The sequence below is a fragment of the Scleropages formosus genome, chromosome 12 (genome assembly GCF_900964775.1).
Source record: "Scleropages formosus chromosome 12, fSclFor1.1, whole genome shotgun sequence".
Lineage (NCBI taxonomy): Eukaryota > Metazoa > Chordata > Actinopteri > Osteoglossiformes > Osteoglossidae > Scleropages > Scleropages formosus.
The window spans coordinates 15,586,408-15,613,891 of NC_041817.1; the positions used below are offsets into that span (position 1 = coordinate 15,586,408).

Genomic DNA, 27,484 nt, shown 5'->3' on the forward strand with positions numbered 1-27,484 from the left:
TACCTTCTGCCCTGGTGCCCAGTTGAAAGCCCCTGTTCTGCATTGGCACAGAGCGTGTATGTTTAGACTTGCAGTAAACCCACCTGCCACTAGATGGTGCCGGTGGCCCACAGCCTGCGTGCCTGGAGAGCAGAGGCAGATGGAGAAACGTTTCAAAACCATGTACCCAGAGAATAAGGCGCAAATATGGAAGTGCATAGATTTGTTACTCTGTGGGGGCGTGCAGAGTAAATACTGTGAACTGCTAAAAGTTAACTCAAAGCACTTCCAGCATTTTTCCACTCATTTTCATAGATCACAATTAGTTGTTTTTAATGGATGGACCCCATAACAGTTTAGTTTTGGATCCTTGCTTCTGATGAATTGGTCCTTAATACATGATATTTTCCCTCTAAGAGCTTCGGTGCAGTCTAGCGTCACACTGTGTGTAGTAATGTGATAAGAGTTGGATAGATGTGTAAATGAGGTGATGCTGTGGTATGTGTACCGTTTCCCTTTTCTGACACACTGAGCTGCTGCTGCATTCCCACCACAAGGGGGCAGTCTGCTGCTATATTCCAGAACTGTGTTCCCGCCCTTGACAGACAAATTTGTTGCATTTCATTGTACCGTGCTGGCCATTGTTTGCTTAAATGTAGTAATTTCTTTTCCTTTCAATTTCCAGCCGAAGTGTGGGAGAAAGAGTTTGACCCCATCATGGTCGTCCTGCGGACCGTTTATCGACGGGATGTACAGTCTGCGATGGACCGATATTCAGCATTGTGAGCCTCGGGCCTCATTGTCATTCCCTGCGTGCTGCAGTACATTTGCATCCGGATGACAAGCCCCCGTTCCCCTCTCGTTTTGCACTGCCTTCAAAGTCAGCCCAATCGCTGCTCTGTTATTGGCGCACTTGTTTCCTATTCGCCGTGTCCTCATGAAAGCAACGTGAGAACCCTGTTTATCTTAAGCAGCAATCTACGTTGCATGACTCCCGTCAAATCTGATTGTTCTTGGCCACTTTTTTTCTCGTGTTTTGAAAGCCTTTGTTTATTTGGGGGGGTGGAGGGGCACGTTTGGGGTGGGATCTTGCATGTCCCTGTCACTGCTACTTCAGCGTTTTTACAGGGGGTGTCTGCAGGCAATCGATGGCGACACCTCGCTCTGGGAGCGTTCAGGCAAGGGGTGAGATGGCAACACGGTTACATCCAGTTAGCTCCAGTATGAAGCACAATCGCAGCCCCTGATCAACTCGGCGGGGAAACCTTTCCCATATTAATCGGAAGGCATCTAAAGACAAATTTGGAGGAAGGGCTGAGGAAGCTGGCGTGAGGTTAATTTCCCATGGTTGTCTGTGCGAGGCAAGCTGGTTAAATGCGCTGGAAACATCTCCCTCCAGGCAGTTGGTTTACTTGATAAAGCATTTGAAGGAAAAAAGAACATTGCTGCTGTTATTATCTGTGTTCTTATTGTTGAAGCACCCCTTTTTATCTATAGGAATAATGAACTACTCTACTTCACAAGCAAATGGAAATCAGAAGTCATTTTATCCGTAATATCTCGGAGAGAAGTATTGTGCCCTTTTTCCATAGTTTTGTTTTTGATGTAGTGAGCATCTCTGAGTCAGTTCACTGCTTCTAATGAACATTGTTGTTAAGGCTCCAGCAGCTAGAGTTCATGAGAAAATTTGTTTGAAAATTTTGCCAAAGATGTACTTTTTTGTTAATTTAACGCATATCTTTAATTTAGTATTAAGATATTTTCTGTTGTTTACCCATTGATATAGCGGGGTAATTTTATTACAGCAATTTAAAGCAACTACTTTGCTCAAGGGTCATACAGCTGGAGGTGGGATTCGAACATGGGACCTTTGAGTCCAAAGTGCCTGTCCATTACCCAGGCCATGCAATCAGATTTTGAAGCCTTTGTTTTTAATTTCCACCTGTCAAACTCTACAGAACATCAAAACTATAACTTCTGTATTGCAGAAGCTGCCACTGAGCTCATTTTGATATTTTCCCCTGTATTTTGGTGCTCAGTGATTTAAAGATTGAACTTGTTAACGTTGCAAAAGTTCTAGCGTATTCTGTAAATAGTAATGAATTTTATACCTCTTGATCAACCAAGGGTCAGGATTGTGAAAAGAATGATTACAGTTCAGTAAAATTTTGCTCTTTTTTGTTTGGCTCCCAGTTTGAAGCAGTCTGGAATTCATTCTGGAAATCCATGGCCCCCCTACAAAGAAAGGACTCCTCTGCACCCATGTTACAAAGGCCTTGTCAGACTTCTGCACTGCAAAACGTTGCACATTGTGATTTTCACACTCCTCTACAAGGTAAATAATGTCTCGCATGTGCTTTGTCTTCCTTTGAGATACAAATGTTATGGGTTTTAGTGACAAATGCTGTAGATGGTTGTGACACTGCTGGACAAGAAGTTAGTAGTGGAGGGATGGTGTCGTCTTTCTTTATTCCTATCGCCAAAAGAATCCTGCAGTGACACATATTGACATATATTGCTAAATAATGCCTTGAATCGATGAATCCCTAAAGAGACTCTATCTGTTTGCTGTTGTAGAACTTAGTGCATTCGTTGGGTCTCAAGCACATTGTTTGTTTGGCAGACGGGCTTTTTTGAAGTGATGTCTGTACATACTGAAAGGTGCACAACATCACATGCTGAGGGAAAGAGGTGCACCTGTATTTCGGCTGAACTGCAGTGCTGCGTTGCAGATCTCCATGGACCACCAGAACATGTCAGAGCATGTGTTGTGCATGGTGCTGTACCTCATCGAGCTCGGCTTGGACAACCTGGTGCAGGAGGACCAGGAGCAGGAGGTAGGACCGGCCGAGAGCAGTGTCTGCAAGCCTGCGCGTCTTGCTGCATCTCTTAGGCTTCATTTCGAGGTGGTGCACGGTATCTACCCCGGTGAATGTTTTTATACTTTTTTTTTTATTATTATTTTAATGTGACAGTCGACAATGTGAGGAACTTATTATGAAATAACTTTAGTCAGGATCTATAGATAGGACATGGACATTTTCTTAGGCTCAAATGCAGCTGAGTGATATTTCGTACTTTTTTAAAAGCTTATTTTTGCAGCTTCTCGAATAAAAGCTCGTGGGAGAGGTCTATCAGACCCAGTCTATTAAACTCATGATTTCCAGAGTGCATCACGAATCGTTTAGATGGGTCCAATTAACTCCATAATGGTGCTTGAGAGTCAGCTGCTGCCTGCGGCCCCCTCTGAGGAGCAAAGTGTGCTTTCTGTGTGGGAGACTGAGAGATGAGTGGGTGGACTTTGTTAAAGCTGCCTGCCTGCCCCCTTGCCCCCCTGCCTCCCGTCCCCTGGCTGCTTGTCTCACAGCTCCTCGATGTCTGTGGTGATAGCCTTGGTTCTGAATGACCTCTGCGCAGATGTTCACGCTTTGTCACAGAGCGTGGTCTTCACTGGTGCTGTCTCCATGTTTGTTTCTTTTAAAATTGGTTTTGACTGCAAAGCAGATGTTACCCAAACTGACTTGTGTTGTGCTTTTTTTTTTTTTTTTTAAAACATTTTATTGTAATATTCCTCCTTATAAACATTCACTCACTTTCGCTAATCGCCGTTCCTGGTCAGTGGTCCTTAGCCTATTCCAGAATCATTGAGTCCACAGCTCAGGGAATACACCTTGGATAGGACACCGGTACATTACATTCCTATAAGTGTTGATTTAGAAAATATAGGGATTTTAAATTGGTTGGTTGAGGCAAAATGTGGAATGTGTGGTAGGTTGTGTGTTTGTAGCTGTCCTGTCCCCCCCCCCCCCCCCCCCCCACTTCACATACTCTCCACTCCCTCCCAGGAGCCCTCAACGGAAGAGCACTGCCACGACAGCTGGTTCCCCAGCACCAGCCTGCTTTCCAACCTGCACCACGTCATCAACTTTGTGCGGGTGAGAGTCCCGGAGAGCGCTCCCGAGGTGAAGAAGGAGCCCCCGCCCAGCACCAGTGCCGAGGCCCCCGCTTTGGGACAGGTGTGTGAAAGCATGTGCTTACCAACATGATTACGATGGCTTTTGCCCTTTCTTCTGTGGTGCCCATCATTCTGTTGAGGGAGCCTGCAGCCTAACGTTTTGAGACACCTAAAAATCTTTCTTTAAAGAGGAATACATTACCAATTATGCTGGGGCCTCTTGGCTGCCACTGTCTTCTAAGACCAGGTTCGATAATACTGTATATCCACTGGGTGATGTGTCTGCCTGCCCACAGAATGCTCTTGGTACCATGTGCTGTGTGGCTGGAGGCCTCATACCTTACTGCAGTAGTGTATTAGTGATTCTCTTAAATTAATGAACTCGCTGCCAAATCTTATGCAAAAAAAGCAACATACTATCATGGCTTACACAACATGAGTACTTCTAAGTAAAACAATTTAGTAAAAAAAAAAAAAAAAGTGTTTTTTCCAAATGAGCTGTGCAGTGTTTTTTTTTTTTAAAACTATCCTTTGCAAAAAGGAATCTGTCATATGTTTGTTTAATGTTTGTTTTTAAAATGTATTATTTATGGAGGGATCATCGGATAAAGAGGATCCAGTGAACATAGTTCTTGCTAAATTAAAGGCACTCTTGCCATGCATTGCCCAGCAGTGTGTTTTAAGGGGGCTGCTCATGCACAACCAAATAATCAAGTTTGGTCTTATTTCACTCTGTTTAATATAGTAAGAGTTGTTGCTTGTATGGGGCCAAAGAAAGGATGGTCTCTGTTGTTGAAGTGCCTGTGTTTGTCACATGACCCTTGTGCTCCTCAGGGCTCCAGACTCACTGGAAACTGGCGAGAGGTATTGTTCTCATTGTGGCCGATGACGACTCGCTCCCCTCTACGTTACTCAATGGATGGCTCTGCTCTGTTACGAGTGTCAATAACTGGATGCTAAAAACCTGGTTGTTTCTCATAGATATGGCATTGAAGCAAGATTTCCTTTAACACTTTGTTTTGTGGCATGCTAGGTTGATGGTGTATTTGTATGTTCTGTCTGAATGATGATTTGAGTATCCCTGGATTAGAATAAGAGTTAAAATTAATGTAAATATTGTTTTCAAATATGATTCTGCCCTGGCAGGTAATTGTGTGCTGTGTCTGTCTTGTGATGAGTTGGTGTCATTTAAAAAAAATGCATCTCCCATGCTGGATAGGGTTGTGAGCTTACACTTCCGTGAAAACGAGGACTTTTAATGTAATTTTAATCTCATGAATGGATCAGACAAATGAGAATTTCTTACAAGGGACAGATTGATGAGTGACCGTTCCATATCTAAGTGCACCTTGCTCAGTGAATAACTGTAGCCAAAAATTCCCTCTGTGTCAGTGTGACTAATATCTATCATTTGAAGTTCACTCCTTCACAGCAGTAAACTGAAAGATGAGACAACTTCTCATGCATGAATTGCATGTTGAATTTATAGCTGCTCCCTCATGCAGGATTCATCACAGCCAGTGCCAGTGGGCATGCCATGGGCTGTGATCCCAACCCTGAGCTGATGTGTGCAGTCCAGAAAGGCGTTTTTACTGCGGCCTGTATTGTCCACATTTGTGACCGGCATCTGTCTTGTATCTTTCGCATGTTGGAATGTTTGAGCTTAGAACCTGTTTTAGTCCAAAACCAATTCTGCTTGCTTTCCTGTTGAAATTAGCACCAATTACATTATTTATTGGAGTGCTTTTTAAACCACATAACAATATTAGTTTCAGGCGACAAGTCTTATGTTTTATGTGTTTTGTGTGCTTGCCAAAGAACCTGCGGGAGGCACAGGTGTTCAGCCTGGTGGCAGAGCGCAGGAGGAGGTTCCAGGAAATCATCAATCGCAGCAGCAGGGAGGCTGACCAGGCGGCACGGCCCAAATCGTCAAGCCGCTGGGCTCCACCCGGCACACCCCCACCACTTGTCACAGAGATCCTGGAGGTGCGGGAGAGCATGCTGTCCCTGCTCCTCAAGCTGCACCGCAAGCTATCGGGGCACCAAGGATCCTTCAATCCTGAACAGCTGGACGAGCCACCCACAGGCATCCATGGAGATGGTGTTACAGCTATTGAGCGCATTCTCACTAAGGCAGCTGCCCGCAGTCACCAGAACCACCGCTGCATCTTGGAACTGTGTGCCCGGAGTGCCCCACCCGCACCCCCTAAGAGGAGTAGCTCAGCTGACAAGAAGATCATGGACAAGGAAGAGAGGTGAGCGGTACTCCCCGGAGCCTGACCTTTTGCTTATGTTCATCTCTCCATTGTCCACTTCAGAGGTTCAGAGGTTCAAAGGTTCAAAGCCTGTCCTGGAGGCAAAGGGTGCAAGACAGGGTGCCTGGTTGGGTCACCAGTCCTTTGCAGTTAATGCAGTATGTATTACAACATGGATAGACAGACTAATCTTGAGGATCTGAAAAAGTGACTCTTCTTTCTTGGTTCACTTTTACCATAGTTGTAACAACAGACTGAACAGATCTTGTCTGTGTTTAAATAAAACCATAGACATATTAAATTGCCATTAGATAAGCATTATTATTTTAAGTAATGCTGATAATTGCAGAGGGGAAAAACCAATCCTGCTATTTCAATTATGAAATATTCTTCAGTGTCTTGAGCAACACCATTTCCTCCAGCATGCTTGACTGACTTCTGTCGGCACAGTACAACCTGATGGACCTTAACAGAAATATTTTTGTTTTCTGAAATATTCTGTGTATGTCTCCATGTTTATTGTCTTAATGGGTAAAGCTAATAGCCTTAAAGGTGCATATTACTCATTTTATGTCAAGCAGAGGTCCTGTGCTGGAGCCAGGCCCAATATGAGCACTGGCATTTTATATTCATTAACTGCATTGGCTGGCACCAGGATCCCTGACAGAGTTTGAAATGAAGATGAATCCAGTCCGACGCGCTGATCTTTCCAGCCTTGCCTCCTCCTTCCGCCCTTGCTGTCTCTGAAGCCAGTGCATGGTGCTAATGAAGACAGAGCAGGCTGTAAGCATCCAATGATGATAAGAGGCAATGTCTCTGCCACGTCTGGCACATTGCCGCGGTGAACGGCCGGTCCAGTTGACACCGTGGGGACTGAGAGCACGACCTTGCACCTTGTGGCTCTTTGAGCACCCCAGGAGCTGGCTGTGAATCACTGAACTGCGGCTCCACTGTCACCCTTTATTTTTGTACTCCTGTTGAGGATCTCTATTTACACCTGTTGTGCGCTTGCCTGCCAGTGGGAGGCATTGCAGGGATGGGGTGACACAGAGTACAGCAGAGGCCAAACAGTCCAGGCAGAGGTCTGAAAACCTGTAATTTGCCTGTAATCCATCATCTGAATAGGTGACTCTAAGCATCATGAATGATATCCAGTGTATGATATATTCAGTAGCTTCATAGACCATTAAAACATTTTTATATTGTAACAAATGTGGAAAGCTTTTCTATTTGGAAAGATTTCGATTTGTCATAAAATTGGCATGATCAGATTTATTGTAATGTGTAATCATACTGAAAAAATAATCTTTTTAAAGAAAATAGGTTTCACAGATCTGATTGACTTTCATGCCCAATATGGAGACAGTAAAAAAAACATGTAGATGTAATTAAAGACAAAGATCATTATGTAGCACTGGGGCGGCAGACGTTGACGGTGAGTGCTTTGGAGGGATGGTGGTCTGGAGAGGAGCATGCTGTTTTAACACCTCTCCATGATCACCTCGGGGAGCTCGGTGTCCGGTGCTCCGAAGCAGCCTTACTTTTGCTTCAGTGGTTTCTCATCTGTTGCCATGGGGATGTCAGATGAGTTAACCCTTTTCTCTGTGTGCAAGGGAAGAACTGTGATGCAAAATTCATTCTGTAGGATGACAAGATGTGGTGCATTTTACTTATTATTGCTTTACAAAACTTAAAATAGCACTCCACTTTACACCTTACATGTCAGTTGCTGTTAATTTACAGCTATGCATTTGATGCTTTTCTCCAAAGTGACGTATAACTGAGAATAAACAAAAATGCACGTTGCAACAGAGAGCTTAGGCACAGACACACGACTCCTGGAGCACAGCTTGTTTGTTTGATACAGCCATGGTCATAGCACATACATTCTAGCAGCTGTGTGTAGAAGTGATGCGTGAATAGGGGAATTGGCACATAAAAAGTAGGAGGTGGTGAAGGGCTCCAGAAGGAAATGGGTCTGAAAGAGTCCCTTCTTAAATTCTGGAAGCGATTCCACAGTTCTGAGACCAGGAAGTAAATCTTAACGCCATGAGGATTCTGCCCCGTGAGGACCGTGGTTGAATACCTCATTATGTCATAGCATTGGTTTATTTTTAGAAGTTCCACGTTTAAGATGAGCATGGTCTCAGTCACTCCTAATTGATCTGCTTCCTGATGCTGTTTTCTAGGCGCCAGCGAGCCAGAGAGCGGCAACAGAAGTTATTGGCAGAGTTTGCATCCCGACAGAAGAGCTTCATGGAAACTGCCATGGATGTGGGTGGGTGCAGTCACACTCATTTACAGCATATTTTTTTCCTCTCTTCTCTTCATCCTAAAGTAATTAACTTTCTACAGTGGTTACTTTTTTCTTGACTCATGTTCTGATCTCATGCATTCGAACATTATGGCACGCTTTGTATGTGCATGTAGTGTCATAAACAGTCAGAATGATGAAGATGGTAATCGACTGGATGGCTGAGTGGAGATTTACCTGGTCTGTTACACAGCGCACACACTCTGGGTTGAAGGGGTCTGTCTCATTTCCACCTAGCCCAAAGGATCATCATATATGTGATGCTTCCACATGGATCAGTTGTTGATTTCCTTCACTCTTCCCCATCCATGAATGTTACGAGTAAGGAACAGCATGGAAATTTAAAGCAGTACTGATTCCCTCCTCCTCACTCCACTGGCTGAATGCTTTGTGGAATTACTGTAGGAATACAACACAACACAATCTTTATCTGCTCCTCCTAGCTGCAGAGGTGGTGCACATAGTACATGTAGCACGGTAAGATGTTCCTTAATGAACAACCTGTACCTCTACCAGTGAGGACACAGCCAACTCACAGAGGTCCTTGAAGGAGGACAGCTGCAGGCAAAAAAAAAAAAAAAAAAAAAAGAGTTGTGAGGGATTTCTATGCCAAGGTGACCCATACTTTCTCCTGTTTCTACCTCATCTCCCAAGCCCAGTTAGCTGAAGAAATTACTCTGAAGTAGTCCTCTGGGGTGTCTCATGCTGGGCTCGGGGCACAGCAAATATGACCCATAATTGGGGGGTGAACTCTCTGGGACCACCTTGACGCATGCTGGTTAGCGAATGAAAAATGTTGTCCATGATTAGAAGGACGCATTTCCGCCTAGGGGTGCAGCACTCCAGCTGAGCAGAAAGCCCTTGACGTTCTTAAGCTTACGATAAGGGAGATCTGCTGAGGTTTGGATGAGTCAGAGAGGCATTCAGTAAGAAGTGCTGAGTTGTGTCAGCATCATCTAATTGCGCTGGATTGAAAGGAAGAAACTTTTGTTTAAAGAAATGTCGATTTAATATAACTTGGAAACTTGGTCTTTTTTCATGTTTGTCTCCTGAAAACAGTACAGTAATAAGTGATGCATCATGTAGTAGGTTATTTATTGTATAGCACAGAATGTATCAAAAAGGCAGTTTTTTTTTTTTTTTTTTTGTGTTCACATAAGTGGGGAAAGTAGAGATGTTTCCACTGAAAAGCACTGTACCCTTTATCAGACATACATATGAATGGAAATGCACCGACATCAGACATGCCCATTCTTGTGCTTTCATTAAGCAGTGAGTCAATGAGTAACGTGTTTCTTATGATAGGTGAAGCAGAACAGCTTTATTGAGATTTACTGAAGAAATATAGAAAACTGTCAAGTTGAAATATTGGTTCAGGAGGATCCTCTTGTTTTGTAAGACCGTAATGAGCCTTTTCCAGCAGGGTGTACCGCAGTTATCAATACTCAAATGATGTGCTCAGTGCCAGCTAATCGGTTATTGACTTGCTATCACAGGGCAAAACTGCTTCTTTCATGGTTTGAAGATGACAGTAGAGTAGAAAAAAGTAATTATGTGTCAAAGCTGTATTAACCAGCGACTGTACTGCTGATCTGAAAGTGCAGCAATTGGTAGCCTTCTAGAAATCTATATCCAGGTTTAAAAAGAGATGGTATTTGTTAAGTGAGTGGGAATTCAGTTGCTGAACTCTAAATAGAGTGGCTCCCTATGCTGTCTTCTTTCAGAAGCTCAAGAAGCCTGGTCCTTTTGCAGGGTGAAAACAGTACGCAATAAATGGAGTTGTTAAAGAGGAACGTGCCCCCATTGATGAGAGCTCAGCACGTCAGGGATGGTGTGTAGTATATGCACATTAAAAGGTAATACTTGGTGCGGTAATGAAGAAATGAGAAGAGGATCCTAATGCACAGATGGGAGTGTAACTGCAGAGCTTAACTCTTCCCCCCCCCCCCCCCCCCCCCCCCTTTTGTTTGACCATTTTTCTTGTTGCCATGTTTATGCTCATACAGTGAAATATGTTAGTGTTTTTCTAGTTAATTTTGCTGCTCTTTTGGAGCCATGTGAGTCAGGGCATCATTAACATCTCCAAGTTAATGGAGTAGAGTTAATCTGTGATGCATTTCTAAACACCCGCTAGTCATTATGTTGTTCATGGCCCCCCACCCCCAAAACATATGTGCGATAAGATATGTTCATTCAGTCCCAGCGGGTTATATGGTAGTTAAGGACTGTGGTTTGTGGACTGGAGATTGCAGGCTGAAGTCCTGGATGGTGCTTTGTTGTCTCCTTAAGCAAGGAAATGAAATAGAACCAGCACTACCTTTCTGTAGTGCTCTAGATAAATATATTCTGCTCTACATACAAGATGAAGTCATTTTGGATAAAAGGGTAAATTTAACATTTTTTGGGTTGTTGGCTGGTTATGGAAAAAGATGCTATAACTGTGCTTGTAATTATTGCTGCTGTTTTGTTGGCTTCCTTGTGGCTGCTGCAAATGCTTGTGGGTAACGCACTCCAGCTCTGCTACATGCAGAAGGGAAATGGCAGCATGGTCTGATGTTGTTTACTCCATGCCTGGGGCCAGTGTCATTGCATTGTCTCTCCTGTGGAAGGGTCGCTCCCCCCAAGATCACGAGTGACCTAAAGCAATAAATTAAGTCCTGTGCCAGTTGACATTTAGCTTCGATATTTACTCTTTAAATTAAACAGTCTTTAACATTTAGAACTTATTTCACAAGAGTAAGTATTTTCTGGTGCCTTGTTAGTTGCAGAAATGGAGTAAGAATGCAGGGTTCAAGGTGTTGGGGTGTTTTTTTTTTTTTTTTTTTTTCCTCTCTCTCTCCCCCCCTTGTTCACCCCATACACCCCAAATACCCCTGTGAGCTTCAGTACCAGATGATTGACTCCCTAGTACTCTTTGTTGGTCTAGTGGATGGAAAACTGGAAATCTGTGCTTTTCTCCATAGTAAGTGGTACACAAAGATTGAGGTACATTTCCAGTGAAGGTTCTGCTTCTCAATCCTGTCATAAGTGACTGTTAAGAGAAAGAACAGCTTTCAGTGGGTCAGTGTTAGACCTGTCATCTGAAGGGCGTTGCTCAAAAGACATGTCAAGGAGAAATGTTGCATGTCTTAGAGAAAGGATGGATGTTCCTGTTCTAGTTCTTTGGTAAATGTCTATTTTTAGCCATGGAGATTCTATTGTTGTTGGGCACTAATGGAGTGGATGGAGTGGTAAATGGCTTCACTTGGAGGGACAATTGAACTGCTGCTGCTGCACAGGCCATTGGTAAAAAGTTTGGTTTCCATGGAGATTTCTAAGAGTTTTGCAGGTGTCTGTGGGGAATATAGAGGTGGATCTTTTGAATAGTTCCTGCACATGTCTGTTTACAGTGTGTTATCAGGATGGTGCTTCAACAGCCAGTTTACCAACATAATAACTCTGTCTTTTACCATTTTTACATGTATTTGAAAATTTAGTAAAGGTCAACGGTGGTAGGCAAATTGGAGATGGTGTGTGCAGCTGTTCCATGGCTCTCTTCTCATCTGTAACTTTTCACATTTTCACATCTGACATCTGTTCATCTTGTAGAGTCACAGGTCTGTGTTTTTCCTTTCTTAGCAGACTTTTTTTTTTTTTTTTTTCTTTTCCCACTTTAAAAAAAAGGCAAATGTGTGATCACTTGACTCGGTTACAGTTATGCCAGGATCAACTGGAGACCATTTTGTGTGTTTCCTTCTTTCTAAGTCTTGTTGGATTTCTCTTTCTTTTGCATTTTATGAATAATTGTGAAAACAAAAGAGTTCAGGGGGCTATTGATGGGGTGTGGAAGTTGTTTGGAGAGAAACCTTAAAATGCCATCTCCAGCTAAAAAGTCTTTAGAAAAGTCCTTTTCTTTTGTTTCGTTTCACATCGGTGAGGGGATTGTCAGATTTCACTGATGCCAGGAAGGTCGCTGAGCTGCAACTCTCAGCACATCCAGCCAGACAACTGCTGAGTCCGTAGCAATGCAATTTTTTTTTCTTCTTTTTTCCAGGGATTAGAACTGTATTGCCAGCAGTAATCTTACGCATCAAGGAGACATAGATTGTTATACTCCAAATAGATTTTTAGGCAGAGGTAGGATCTGCAAGGTATTTTGCTATACCTCTTTGTCAAATGGGTATATTAGAGGCCCTCACAAAGTTCAGTTTTAAAAAGTGCTGTGAAAGTATTGCAATTCTGTATTGGAATTCTGTATTGATTTGTACTGGTCTGACTTGTGTGTTTGACTCTCAGCTGGTAGCCATTTCATTCTTTGGAAGCTCACTCTTCAGATTAGACCTTCTGGCATAGTGATGTTGACCTGCAGCGTGACTACTTCTTGGCAGAGTCCCCTGAAGCAGACACGGCCATGGACCTGGACGCCTCTGAGCAGCAGGAGGCGGAGGCGCTTTATGACTGTGTCATCTGCGGCCAGAGTGGACCCTCCACCGATGAGCGACCTGCTGGCCTTGTCGTCCTGCTGCAGGCCACCTCAGGTAGAACGAGCCTTAATCGCGGAGGGCCTGTGCACTGCCTCCCCCCAAACCCCTTATTTCACCCCTGTAATGGGAACAGTTTTGTGATTTGTAGCAGAAATGTATAACACACACCACTCGTACCTCATCTCCCTATTCTCCTGCCTGCTGAACAAAGCCATTAATGTAATAGCACTTGCCCTCCACCTTATTGAAATACTACTTTCCAGTGAGCAGGTGTGCTGTTATAATTGGCTTATTTTTCATTTGTGCTTTATTACTGTTTTCAGTTCTTTACCATGTGTGTGTGTTTGTGTGTGTTTGAGTGAGAGAGAAAATCTGTTTTAATTGGCTCTGATTTATTCACTACAGTTAAAGTAAATTTTATAGTTAATCCAATGCAACAAAGTCTGCTATTAATTCAGCGGCAAAGTATTACAATATAAACATCCTTTTCAATATGATTGCCTTTTGAAATATTAATGTATTTGTTTATGAGTACAGAGGACTTGCAGCCAGCATTTTAAAGTATGATGGATTGTGAAATTATTGTTCAAGAGGAGTTTTAATAGTTTGTTCATTATCTTTGACCTTTCCTTTGATAAATGAGGGGAAATTTAAAGAGGCCGTTTTTTTCAGTGCTAATTGATCTGATTGCAAAGATGGAGGACAGATAAGCGGTCATTTTATTTCCAGTTTATCAGTCATCTGTCCTCTCCCTGATGGAAGGAGAGGAGAGAAACAGCTGCGCATTGACTTGAGAGCATAAACATGATGTAAACCCCCGCTATTACCGTGAGTGGCAATAATGTGCTGGGCTGCGGGCTGCAGGCTGCAGGTGGCGCGCTCCCTCACACCACCTGATGTTTCTCCCCTTGCTGCGATGCAGTGCTGGGCCACCGGAGTCGGAGTGCAGAGCCCAAGAAACTGCCTACCAGCGATGAGGAGCACATTTACCCTGCCGACACGTGCGGGGCCACCCACGATGTCCGGCTTGCACTCTTGCAGCGCTTCTTCAAGGATGTAGGTGTCCCTGGCAGCTTTTTCCACTTTCATGTAACATTTTTTTCTGCTCCTTACATATTCTCCTTACAGAAAAATACTAATTAAATCATAACCATGAAAGTGATTTAAAAATGAGTGTTCTCACATTATTGTATTAAAATAAGGATACAATATAAGTGAAAGAAACAGCACTTTATTCTCCTTTTCCTTTTGTATCCTTTGTACCTCTGTGTTTAGTGTCTGTAAGATGCCTTTTATGTATAAAATTTTAAAAAAAAAAAAAAAACTTCTTTTTCCTAATTCATTCATCGCTGGAAATGACCTTACTTGTTTAGTTGTAATAGTTTTTGACCTGTATGTGATATGATACAGCTTAATTTACATTAACTCATTTAGTAGATGCTTTTCCCCAAACAATGTACAGTTCATAGTTAACTAAAGTACCATTCACAGAATATCTGTCACTTGACATCAGCATCTCCTGTAGCTGCCCTGTGCTCACCGTGTCAGTCTGCTAGAAAGAGAATTTGGATTACCCCCCCACCACCACCGTGTGGAAGGGCTTCCAGAATGCAGAGCGGCCCTGGTGTAGTGTGACGGCACACTGCCACTACGGTTTACCATCAGAAGCAAGCCTGACGGCTTCTTTCTGATTTCCGGGAGCACAGATCTGTTTTTTGCATAATATGACCAGTTATGCAGTTTAATTTACACACATTATTATTATTATTATTATTATTATTATTATTATTATTATTATCCTTCATTTAGATGACACCCAAATCACAATGTTTTACCCATTTATTTACCTTTACATTTATTCATTTAGCTGACACTTTTCACCAAAATGACTTAAAATGTTAAGCTTCTTTGAGTGATTTACCTATTGATATAGCTAGGTAATTTTATTGGAACAATTTAGGATACCTGAAATTTGTAATTAAAGTGTCTTCCTCAAGGGTAGTACAGCTGTGCTTTGAACCTGCAATCTTGTGTTCCAAAGGCAGCATCTCTAACCACTACGCCCCCGTTTATACACCAGTCTGTATTTACTTAGCCGTGTCTTTCTTCATCGTATATTTTTACATGTTCATGCTGGGTGTCCTTGAGTTACCTCTGTGCCCCAAACAAAGAGAACCTATCCAGTTATGTAATCTCCAGTAATGTTCTATTTTATTTATTTATTTATTTATTTATTTATTTATTTTTGCCTGATTCGGGTATGAAACACTTATCATTGGTTTATTCACAGCTGTCTTTTGCTGGACTTTGGAATTGTGCGCTCATGATATTGCTGGTTCTTCTTCAGAGCTCCTGCCTCCAGTCTGTCTCTATTGGCTGGGATGGAGGTGTGTATGTGCAGACCTGTGGCCACACCCTGCACATAGACTGCCACAAGTCCTACATGGAGTCTTTGCGGGTGAGATGAAAAGCATTAATGGCATGATCACATTCAGATGCCCTTGTCTGTGCTTGATGTACCATGTGTACATCTCCTGTCAGCTCTTTTCATATTCACTGGAGGTTTCTGCTATTTTTGAAACTTCATTTATAGAACAGCTCTCCGCTTCCCAGCCCTGGACGTAACACACCGACTTTAACACTTCTATATAAATGTCCGTTTAAAACTCCAGCCATTTCAGTCCTAGGTGGTTTTCAGGTCAGCTCTGGAAGCTTTGTTTTGAAACATTGGTATAAAGCATCACAGATTTCTGTGAATTGAACTTCAGAAGCCAGTTCCAAGGCTTGATGAGGAGAAGATGTGCTGGACCATCATATCAATGTCAGTTTGTCATAATGCTTTGACTTTAAACCACCCAGCTGCCTGCGGGGCTGTGTCTTGTGTAGCTTGATGTTTAGCCAGCAGTTCCACGTGACAGTTATTCACTGCGAGAGAGAATTACATAGACTGCCACTTAAGACACACTGTTCTTTGGACTTAAAAATGTTCATATGAGCATTTTTAAAGCTTCAAATATGGTCAAATTTCATTAACTTAAAAGGAGCCTGAAAATACCCTGATTTTAGACAATAACTTTATTTAGGGATTGGTTTATTTAGTCATAATTGCAAATGTGTTTTGGAAGTAAGTGTTGTCTTGGTTATGATTTAAGTTTGGCATACATAATGTTTGTTTATTGCCTTGATTACCTTGTCTGTGTGTTATGAAGGGATCATCTATAAGTGAATGAGGCATAACCGTATCAAAATTCCCATTTGACAAGATGGCTTGTCATCAAAATACTTCAGAAAACTTAATTTCCAAAAATGTACTGATTATGAATGTAAAAAAAAAAAAAATATATCTTTGGAAGAGAATGGGGGTTAATTTTGCACATATAAAGATTTATGATTTCAACAGTTAATTTAATGCCTTGAACCAAGCAGTTGAGAAGCTCCAAGGTCACCCCTTGTTTCCAGAGATCAGGTTTAGATCCTACTAAGCAATTAAAAGTTCTCCATGCAAGGTTTAAAGCTATTAAAAGTACATAAGGTCAGCAGCTTGGTGTAAGGGCTGTGTTTACCTGAGATTACCCGTATCCCTTACCCTGACCACTGCTTGTAGCACGATGTCATTTCTGTATTCTTCATCCGCTTTCTTTACTCTGTCCTCAGAATGACCAGGTTCTTCAGGGCTTCTCTGTGGACAAGGGCGAGTTCACGTGTCCCCTCTGCAGGCAGTTTGCCAACAGTGTACTGCCTTGTCGTCCAGGCCAGGGCACGGAGATAAGTGCATGGCATGGGCACAGCGGAAAGAGCTTGTCGGTGCTCATCAAAGAGGTGGAGGACCTCCAGGATCAGCTGGGGGCCTTCCCAGTAAGCATCAGTGTAAGGCGGAAAGATCTTCCCCATTATCCCATTTTGCTCTCTCTGCTAAATAAGGAACAAGACCTTAATTGAAAAACAAATAATACCAATAGTTTTGAGTTCACTGAAATAATGATTTGCTGTCTGTCTCCTGCCCCGTGTATGTTGTGTCCTTTAGGTGTCATTAGCCTACATGTTGAAAATAGGAGTTTTTCAATATACCATGTGTTCAAAATGCCATTAAGTTATCAAAACCTTTAATTTATCAAGAGCTCTCTGATATTGATGTTCCCCTTTCAGACCGAATCCAATCTGACGAAGGAGATGGAATCGGTCATAAAGGACATCAAGAACACGACCCAGAAGAAGTACATGGACTATGGCAAGAATCCGGGCTCTCCTGACAACGATTTCCTCTTTATGTATTCTGTGGCTAGGTGAGCTCAGCCAAGCCAACCCTGAGCCCTTTGTGGTGGTGGGCAGATCAGGGGCATGAGGAATGGCCCAGTTTGAGCAGGTTATCTCAGAGCAAGGGTGATGTATATTCCTGAACAACCCAGGTTTTCGTTTTGTTCAGCAGCAACCCTTCTGTTGGGGGTACTTAGGGTGTGTCAAAGGCCTTAAAGATGTGTTTTATACATTCTTCTGCTGTGCATAAAGCCCCACATTGGCCTCAAGAGTCTGCTCTATGTGGTGGTTCTTCAGAACAAGTTCCTACTTTGCACCTGGGTTGTGTGCAAGGAAATCCCCCTATTTCTTCAACAGATCTTACTGTTGACTTATCAATAGCTGGTTAGGTGTGATGTTGACATTGGTCTTTTTGCTGCTTCTATGGTGTTTACAGTTTCACTGAACACTAAAGATGTCTCTTACCAGATGGTTCTGATTGCATACCCTTCTAGTCATTTTCTACCCACTTTGAAGGTGTTCGCTAAATGGCTGTATTCCCACTTCATATTACAATACTATGTTGGTTTTGTAGATATTTTCAAAGTGACAGAGCCTCATGCAAACAGGAGTGCAGTAAAGCCATATTGACTTGTTCCAGTGCAGTGTGCTGGGTATTTATCAGCAGATTCTTTATGGATTTGCTCTCCTTGGTCTTTCAATCTTAGTGTTTCATTGACTTCAGTGGTTTTGCTCAGAAATGCCCTTTCTTGGCATTTCTTCCACAAATATGCAAAATGTGGTGCTCTTGAAAAGCATATTGCTAAAATTAGCCCTGCACTTTTAAGCATCCCTAGTAATAATTTTGAAGGGCTATGTGTCTGACACTGGGGGCACTGGTCTACCAGCAGTCCTGCATCTGGGATTACTGGGAGCCTTGGCAAGCCCCTGAAGCCAATATCTTCCTGAATGGGAGCACAAAGACTGATATTAACACATCATGCAGAATCCATACACGTATGTGTGTACTTGCAGCTACTAAGGCAAGAGGTGAATATTAGGTTGCAACAGGTGGTGTAGTGGTGAAGGATGTGGACTTGACGCCAAGAGTTGGCAGATTCACAGCCCACTACTCCCTGTTGCTGCTGTGAACTGCTCCAGTAAAAAATATCCTGCTTTATAAATGGGTCAAATATGTTGCTTTGGATCAAAGTGTCTATTAAGCAATGAATTAACAATGACAGTAAAACAAGAGGTGTGAACAAGGCGTCCAGTTTTCTTCTGCAGCACTTGGGGGTTGTCCCTTAGCCTCTCTCAACACCCTTCTGCGGTGTATAGCGCTAGCTCCCTTTCTCTTTACCCGTTTGGTTTCCAGTGCTCATCGAGCAGCTCAAATTGCCTGAGGAGCGGAAAATTCCTCCGTCACGCACAGCTCTTATCAGTGGCAGCCAGATGGAGCTCGGCGCGGCAGCATTATCAGTGTGAAATTGCTTTTTCCTCCCAGGAAGAGGGGATTAGCCTGGGCTTCGCTAGCCCAACTGAATAAGCCTATAACTTCAGTATAATAACCACTCCCAATTTAGCCTTATTTTAGTAACGTGCAGAATGCGTAAATATCTTTTCAGTCATGTGAGATGTGGTGAAAAACTGTTATTTGAAAAATGGTTCTACAAGGTTCACATTGAATTGCGATAGGAAATTTTGGCAGTAGGGGATTCATTAGATAAGTCTATTTTTCCTTTTACTTATTCTGAACCTACGTGGACAGTCATTGCACATGAACTTTTTTGAAGAAGGTAAAGGGTGGCCACCAGTAAATCCAGTCGGTTGCTGTGTTTTGCCTGGGTTCTTGATGTAATGTTTTTAAACGTTGGATCGTGTTGGTCTCTAACCCCGCCTCTTCAGATGACTTAACATTTTGTGATTGTCCCCACGTGCTCTCCCCCGCAGGACGAACCTGGAGTTGGAACTGGTGCACCGTGGGGGGGACCTGTGCTTCGGGGGAGCCAGCGCTGCCGTTAAGCGCTCCTGCCTCAGTGAGTTCCCAACACCGGCCCACCCACCAGTCACGTCGTCACTGTTGTCTACTGCTCAGAGCGTTTTTGTGACTAGCCCTATCCAAAGGTCTGGCTGGAGCACGGTGACTCAACCGTTGCCCTAACTCTGCCCCAAGCACAGCTGGCTGGGAGGGACATGTTTTGGTTTCTTTTCTTCCGCTCATTAGCATCACTGTTCTCTGTGGATGTCACTTTAAATCTCCGCAATACACTGTTACAATAGTGCTATACAAGTACAATCCTGGGAGCCTCTGTCTTACATGTTCAACATCCCTTGTGTTTACCAAGGTCTTCCACATCCATGACTTTTTTTCCATACAATAAACACTGAGAAAGTTACTACTACTCTATTTTTTTAGTTCTTTATTTTTTCCAGCAAAAACTGTAATAACCCAGAGAGTAATCTGTAAAAAAAAAAAAAAAAAAAAAAGAACATTTAGTTAAGAACTTAACATAGGTTTAAAGTGGGAGATCTTTCTCTGCTCTGCCTGCATGCAGCTTTATCTTGATCTGAATGGTAGTGGAAGAGTTCAGGTTGGAGGGTCACTGTGGTGAATGGGTTTGGTCCCGAGGTGGCTGTCGTCAGAGCAAATGGCACCACACTGTGCACTTACAACACCTGCTGTCATTGGGCTGGGGTGGAGACTTGGTACTACAAATGGGCTTTCTGTGCACGTTCCCTGAGAGACAGTGGAAAGGAATGGCTAGGGCCTGTCGAGTGATCAATAGATGCGTTGCCACTGCTGACTTGGTCTCCATGACCAAACACAGACTGGATGCTTTAGCAAGTTTTAGCACTTGAGCAGGTATTTTCGTTAAGGGAGAAACGGTTGATCTGCATTCAATTCGAACATTTGTACAATTGCGTGCAAACTTTCTGACTCTACAGAACATATATAGTATTTTGCACTATGAAATGTGAAGGGATACGTGACTGAATGTAACATAAATGGATTATGTTAACACAGTTGTGGAATTCACGGCTATCATTAATGAATTAGTCCAGTTGTACCTGATCACAGAAACGGAAAAAATGCAAGTCTAGGTGGCATCCTGGTCACTGAGAGGGTAACAGATTTTTCGATGGAAGGATGCCATATGTTTGAGTATGCTCGTTGCATGCCTCAAAACCAGAAGTGTGCAGCTGTAGTAGTGGAAATTGTGGAGTATCACACAACGGGTTGTACGGTTTGCAAGGTTATTACCCAGTAGGCATTGTACTTATGTTCTCAGTTATGTTGTGAGCTGAACCAGGATGCTCAAAGCCATATCACCTGGTTATTAAAAACCCACATGTATTGCCTCAGGTTTACATGCATTCTTATGATGTGGAATGTATTAAATGATTATAGCTGTCATATTGTAAAAATATTTTGATGTACTAGTCTGGGTAATAAGACTAGAAATTAATTTGGTAGGATTCCTCCAGACACAAGAGGTCTGTCTCAGACACACAGAAAGGTTTACAGTGGTAAGTCAACAGCTTAGATGGTGTATCAGCAGTCAGAGGACATCTCCATTTCTCCCCATGTCTAGCATGAACAGAGCAGCACTCTGCTGGATACCCATGTTTCTCAACTTTAGTTTTTCCACTTGGCTTTACTTGGTTTGGTTTACTTGACTTGTGCTTTCAGGAAGCGATGACATTCTAGTAGCACGACTTAAGAAGGCAAGCAGCTTTCTTTACCCTGACCTGATTTCCAGATGACTCATCCAGTTTGGGAACCTATAGTTGCTTTATTTCTCGCCCCCCCCCCCCTTGTGCATGGTGCAGAGGGGGTTGTGATGGCTTACGCAAGGATGATGACGGCATAGTCAGTGACGCACAGCCAAGAGAATGGCCTGTTGGTGGATCATGGAGGAGTCAGTTCTGTAGGGGAAATCTCAGCTGTACTTTCTGTCTCCACCTTCATGCTCAGCATCCCTGACATGTATTCTCCTGCTGATGGAGAAGTGGACTGAATTCGTCAGGTCTACACTCTAGCAAGACTAAGAACCACACCATTCTCCCCACTGTCTTTACTCAACCCCTTTTATTCTTTTTCCTCTGCTCTTAGTACTAGTTCTCCAGATGCAGAGCCTGTTAGGCTAAGTTGCACTGTCAAAAGGGATTCTCCGTTTAAAACGATTTGTACCTTAGGTCTAGCCTTAACGACTGGCCACAAACTGTCCCTTAATGGTGGGAGGAAAGCTGTAAAGATTTCTGGATTTGGTCCCTCAGCACGGTAGCTGAATAGACCTGTCCTGGTACTACCACTGTTGCCAGGCAACCATGAAGCATATTCTAACCATGAGCTATTCCTCTTCAAAGTCACCCGGTCGCCAAGGGCCGGTGGCCAGAGGGAACATGGGAGCTTTCCATTTGGATGCATCACTGGCTCTGATCACAACAAGCTCAGAATTTTCATGAGTTCCTGCTCATTGTAACCAGCTATCTCCAGAGGGCAGTGTTGCTCTAGTTTTCACAGCTCAACGAGCTCCTTGGAATCTCAAATATAAGGGTCTCTCTCAAGACAGCGTTTTGTTTCGATTCACTTGTAGTACCGTTAAACATAACAGTAGGGGTAGTCAAATGTGACTGCTGCTGCATTCAACAAAACCTCATAGTTTCTCCTAATATCTTTGTGTAACATTTGAGTGTTGAGTGTTGTGTAATATTTGAGTGTTAATGTGAATATTTTCGATCTTCCCAGTAGCTGGCAGGTTTTTGCAACTACGTTAAATTATATAACCACGATTACCCAGAAAAAACATGGAAGCTGAAAGGATACACTGAAAAATGTTGAATCAGCGCTCTATCGGTATTGAGGTTGTGTTATTGGGTGTTGCTAGGTTGGTTATTGGGTGTAGCTCACTGCTGTGAGCTGTGCAGACATGGCAGACATGGCTGTGTCAGAATAAGAAATTCTGGTGCCTTGGTCCTCCTACCTGCGTTTCATTCTAAGCATTGTTCATTACGAAATCAACAGTACGTGAAGGGTCTTTTCACAGCATTAGACGTGGTTGCTCAGCACACTATTCTAATGTTCATATTAGACCTACTTTCAAAATCTAATTTAGAATTTTAGCACTTATAGATGGTGTTGAAGCTAAAATTAGCCCTGTAGGAAAAATAGGTTAATGACTTCTGCAATTTAAAATAATGAAGTTAAAGTGCCCCAGAATGGGATAAAAGGACATTTTTGTGTGAGAATATCAGATAAGTTTCTGAGGTCCTTTGCAGTGGGGGTGGGGGATGCCAACAGACTCAGCACCAAAACACTGTGTTTTTGCTCTAGATTTCAACCATGTCTGTTCATCGTGCTTCCCATTTTTTTTTTTTTTTACAGTTCCGCAGTAATGAAGTCCTATCAAAGTCCACTACAGCAACAGTCACTGTCCATGTTGCAATGACAGCCGCTACCTGCCTTTGATTTAATACGGGTTTGATGTCATTGAGAATACTTCTGATTAAACAGTTCTTGTACATTTGTTTGAGGTATATCAATATTGCCTTGTGCTGCTTATTATAAGCTTCTGGTTCTTAATTGTGTTACTACTTTAATTTTAATGCTGTTATTTCTGCCTGGTATTCTCAGACAAAATTAATGCAAAGTTATTATTTATGGGTCCAAAAAAACTGGCTCCATGAAATGTTTTGAATACCAAATGATTTCAGCAGCATGTGCAATGAAATGCATTTATTATTGATATGACTTGTTTATTGAGTGTGACCCAGTAAATTGTTCTGACTCGGATATGCATTTTCAGGGTTTTTGAGGTTTGCTTTGCTGTACAGATGAATGATTTTTGTTGTCACTTGCTGGATTGGATGAAAATGTGTTCCTATCTGCTGGAAGTCTGTTGAGTTCAACAGCTGTTTGGGACCGCAGAATAACATCTGAGTGCTTAACAGAGTATCGAGAGTGCTGCAAGGCAGCCTGGCAAATGACAAATTACCTTTGCGTTCTGCAACAAAGCTGAACCAGAGGTGGTGAGTGCTTCGATCTTATGTCATTTTCTTTAGCCACCCAACAGCCCACACCGGTGTGACAAGTGGTCCAACACCTGTGGTCCAGCACATGCTGTAGTGTAGTGGTTTGCTGCTGTGTTATACGCAGAAAGAGCTGCCGAGGTTAATGGCTTTCTATGTTTCTTTTGTGTCATTCAGATCAGCTCTTCCACGTGCTGGCCATGCACATGCGTCTATATAGCATAGATTCGGCCTACAACCCCTGGACTAGGCTGACACGGAGTGCTCCGAACAGACCGCCCAAGTGAGTCTCGACTGCCTTATGCCCTCCTTATCATCTTTACTCCTGTCTTCTAACCCCATTCCCTCTGTCGTGCCTCCCACTGAACCCACTTCACACTCCACACCCCAGGGTCACTCTCACGTTCCTCACATTATACCCTGTTACTGTCAAACATCTCCCTCCATCCTGTTCTCCTCCTGTCTCCTGCAGCTCCTCATTTCTAACAGTGAATGGTGCAGAGAGGAGTACAGAAACCTCAACATGGTCACCATAGATACAGATGATTGCTGCATCTGGCAAATTACATGGCACTACGCTGAAAGCTGAATGTCGCCCCTCCCCCTCCAACCCTACACATCTCCCTGAAAAGAAAAATATTTGCGGCAGACATTTGCACGCCTCCCATCTCTCTCCGGGGCTGCAATCAGTGATTCGTGCAGATGCAGAAAATTAAGTCCTTGCCCCCTCAGGCACTACAAATTCACGCATTGTTAAAAATGGCTTTTCTCTCTCATTACAGGTACCTTGAAACCAGCATTTAGTCTTTTTTGTTTTAAAATATTCTGTAAGTTTTCCTTTCAGTGCATTTGTTCCAGTTATAAAGCACTTAATGCTGCTGAGGAGCAGTTGAGGAGCTCTCTCCTTCTTTTTGGCTGTGTAAAGCAGACAGTTGATTCCTGGGTCTGACTCAGCCCTCGGCGGATGGGAAGCGAGGGGAGAGGATATTCTCGTTAGGGATTCCAAAGAAGTGTCCTGTAGCGCCTCCATGGAGCCTAGCGTTCGTTCAGGCCTGCTCTCTGCAGCCCAGGTTTTCATGAGCTCCAGGGCTCCATTCTGAGGCTCTTCACGGTTTTACAGACTGAGCTGAGCACTTTGGCACAGCCGTGAGGTCTGGACCTGGAACTCTGGAAATCTGAGCCTCAGGGCCAAAGTCACAATTTGAGAAGTCCATTTCCATAATTTGGTAGTTAAAGGAGGTCATAGCAACCTTTTCAGTGAAGGGATGTGATCGGTAAACGATACTATATTTCTTAACATCCTAGGCTCTGTACATGCTACCACTGAGTCGGTGGTAAACCCATGACAAACCCACTATATTTACATTTACACTTATTCATTTAGCAGATGCTTTCCTCCAAAGCAATGTACATCTCAGCAAAAGTACAATTTATGCATTACATTAAGAGAAAGACATGGCTGCAGACATGTGGCTCTCAAGTAAACCTAGTTTGTTACCTTCCACTTGATGCACCGATGTTTGTCGTTCAAGTAGGTGCACTAATTGAAGTAATGCAGGATGTGTTACAATGTTGCCTGTCAGTTCTTACTGAAATATTGTAACCCCAAAGCGTATAGATGTTTCGCTTTTTCAGGGTGCGTCTTAGATGAAGAATCTACTAGATGCTTCATTTCTACCCATTAAATGTTCATTCTGAGGCTTTAGCACTCATTACACTCTCTTTTTGCTGTGTGCAAATGTGAAGAAGGTTCTGGTTTAAACACAGGCATCCAGGGTTAATCATTTAAACCCAGGTGAGCCAGAGCTGCTTTAGGTGTTTGGCTTTGCTTTGCAACCGAATTAATAAGGTGGCAGCTTTTAGAAGAGAATACATTATACAGTAATTGTCTCTGTGAAATCCTCTTCAGTTTTGTCCTTGTGTTTAGGGGATGCGTTAAAAGGTCACCTGTAGCTGTTACTGCAAGGAATGGAAAAGTGTCTTTCTAAATATCATTCTGTTAAGAATGGGCTGTGGGGCTGTCATTTTGAAATGGAAAAATGCCGATTTTAATTTTGCATGGAAATTATTGCAACCTTCTGGCTTTCAGTTTGACGATGTGCTTGTATCTGTGGTGGTGGAGGGTGTGACAGCTTTGTGGTAACAAAAGGGTATCGCTGTTTTCTTCCAGCAGCCTCTGCGATGATGATGCTCCCGAGGTGCCTATGTTGTTCAGAGACGTGCCCTCACTGCTGATCATCTTTGTACTGACCATGCCACAGCCTCTGCGCAAAGGTATGACCGCATGGGCCTGTCGTGAGTCTTTGTTCATCTACTTCCGCTCTTCTTGCTGGGATTTGGCACATGGGGAACAAGTGCCGTAACAGGAACAGAGCTGTGCCCCATGAGCCTCAGGTGTCAGCCCCACCACTGACCATCCTGTACAGTGAGTGTACAGCCTAGAAACAGCCCGCTTTACTGGTAGCCTGCAAACTGGGCAGGTGGTGTTTCCTTGTCCAGCTGAGCACTCTGGGCGGGTAGTGGGGGTGGGTGTTTGTTCGCCTGCCAGCCTTCTTTCAATCCCTGAGGATCCAAAATTGCTGTAATTACTGTATGCCTGATGGGGGTGTGGGTCTTTCACAAAGATGGTAATTGCAGAAGTGCTTGACACTAGCAAAGGATGCTGGACAATTGCTCAGGGATGAGGAGAAAAGAGTTTATTCAGCCTTTTTGAGCCTTTTTTCCTTTGGTTTAAGAAGGATGGTTCTAGAAAAAAAAGTGCATTCAGCTTTCTAACTGTACCTCTCCGTTTTATAAATCTCCAATCACTAGTTCACTTCCCTTTACATTTTACTGCACTGGAGAGAGAAAAATCTTTATAGATGTCAATATTTGTTATCTCAGGTCTTGTATTTCCTTAAAGGAGAAAAACAGCTGCTTGAGCACAGGTGAAAAAAGGTCATTAGAGTGTTTTCCTGCAATGCAGTACATGGTAACATGTAAATCAGTTTGTATTTTTCAGTTTTTATACCTGTTGCCTGTGTGTAAATTTTACAGTACCATTGAAATGGTACAGTAGTATACTTAAAGTAGAATCCATTGCCATCAAGCCTATTCAACAGGCAGGTATATTTGCATACAGCATCCATCCTTCCATCAATCTATCCATCTATCAATAACCACTTGTCCAATTCAAGGTTGCAGTGGTCCATAGCCTATCCTGGAACCATAGGCCATGAAGCAGGGTACGCCATGTATAGGATGTCAGTCCAATCATGGATTAACCCACTGGTTTGTTGCGGGATTGCACTGTGGTGAAATGCATAGCTTTAAGATCTGCTCCCACCTCTGGAACAGTACTGCCTCCTCCCGCTGCCCTTCAGCGTTCATAGCGTTCACAGGGCACCCTGCTTCTTATTATAATGGACTTTATCTTTTCCGGTTTCACATTGATTAAGCCAAAAAAAAACCAAATGTCATTACAGCGCTCATTGTGAGATGGAGAATTGATTTTAACACATCACAGGGAGAAGGGGCCTAAATGAAGTCTTTTATTATAGCTGGGGTGTTGGAATTGGGGTCAGAAATGCAGACCCGGCTCTGCGGCCCACGAGCAGGCGGGGTTGACCGAGCGGGTCGTTAAACAGGGTGGGGGGGCTGCGGTGCTTTCATGTGACGTGAGGCCTCTCAGTGTAACAGCTCATTGTGTTTCACTGAGACACACCGGACTGCTATAAATATGATCTCACACCTGACTGCCGACAGCTATTTACTGCCCTCCTTGATGAGCCATTGCAAATGGAGAAGTCCTTGTTAGAAATTGCAGGAGCAGATGGGGAGCGTGTTGGTTTCTGCCATCTAATAAAATGGTTACAAGGTTGTTGAAGGGTTAATTTTTTGGTACCGTTCTTCATGTCACGGGAAAAGCAATGATATCAAGTTATAGTTTCTACGTATGCAGTACTGGGATATTTGGTGAATTTTGCTTCTAAAAGCTGACATGTATTACATTTGTTGAGAAGCAAAATGATGGATTGATGAGTGCTTTAAAGAAAAATGCACTTAGAATTTCAGAATGATGAATGGTCACATCTGTGATAGAAGGCCTATGATTGATCATATCCTCAGTGTGGAAGTGTCCTCACTGTGGATTCTCAGTTTGTCAACAGTGTTTAGGGGATTTTTGGTTATTAGTTTATTTACATACATACGTAGTCCTCAACTTACAACAGAGTTAGGTTCTGACGACCTTGTCGTTGGTTTCAAATCCCCTAAT

At 43.1% G+C, this 27,484-nt stretch overlaps 1 protein-coding gene across 5 annotated transcripts in view; it reads left to right on the forward strand.

Annotated features, from left to right (window-relative positions):
• Nucleotides 1-27,484, forward strand: part of ubr3 (ubiquitin protein ligase E3 component n-recognin 3) — a 48,599-nt gene that overhangs the window by 12,639 nt on the left and 8,476 nt on the right. The window contains exons 19-33 of one of the 5 annotated variants that reach the window (XM_018729626.2): nucleotides 665-761; nucleotides 2,173-2,314; nucleotides 2,712-2,816; nucleotides 3,825-3,995; nucleotides 4,769-4,798; nucleotides 5,753-6,189; nucleotides 8,379-8,467; nucleotides 12,871-13,020; nucleotides 13,889-14,022; nucleotides 15,314-15,424; nucleotides 16,621-16,833; nucleotides 17,113-17,249; nucleotides 19,150-19,235; nucleotides 23,407-23,512; nucleotides 25,400-25,503. In XM_018729626.2, the coding sequence (XP_018585142.1) occupies nucleotides 665-761; nucleotides 2,173-2,314; nucleotides 2,712-2,816; nucleotides 3,825-3,995; nucleotides 4,769-4,798; nucleotides 5,753-6,189; nucleotides 8,379-8,467; nucleotides 12,871-13,020; nucleotides 13,889-14,022; nucleotides 15,314-15,424; nucleotides 16,621-16,833; nucleotides 17,113-17,249; nucleotides 19,150-19,235; nucleotides 23,407-23,512; nucleotides 25,400-25,503 (2,112 nt within the window). The remainder of the gene's footprint in view (nucleotides 1-664; nucleotides 762-2,172; nucleotides 2,315-2,711; nucleotides 2,817-3,824; nucleotides 3,996-4,768; nucleotides 4,799-5,752; nucleotides 6,190-8,378; nucleotides 8,468-12,870; nucleotides 13,021-13,888; nucleotides 14,023-15,313; nucleotides 15,425-16,620; nucleotides 16,834-17,112; nucleotides 17,250-19,149; nucleotides 19,236-23,406; nucleotides 23,513-25,399; nucleotides 25,504-27,484) is intronic. The other 4 variants (XM_018729629.2, XM_018729630.2, XM_018729632.2 and 1 more) reach the window with 4 other exon arrangements.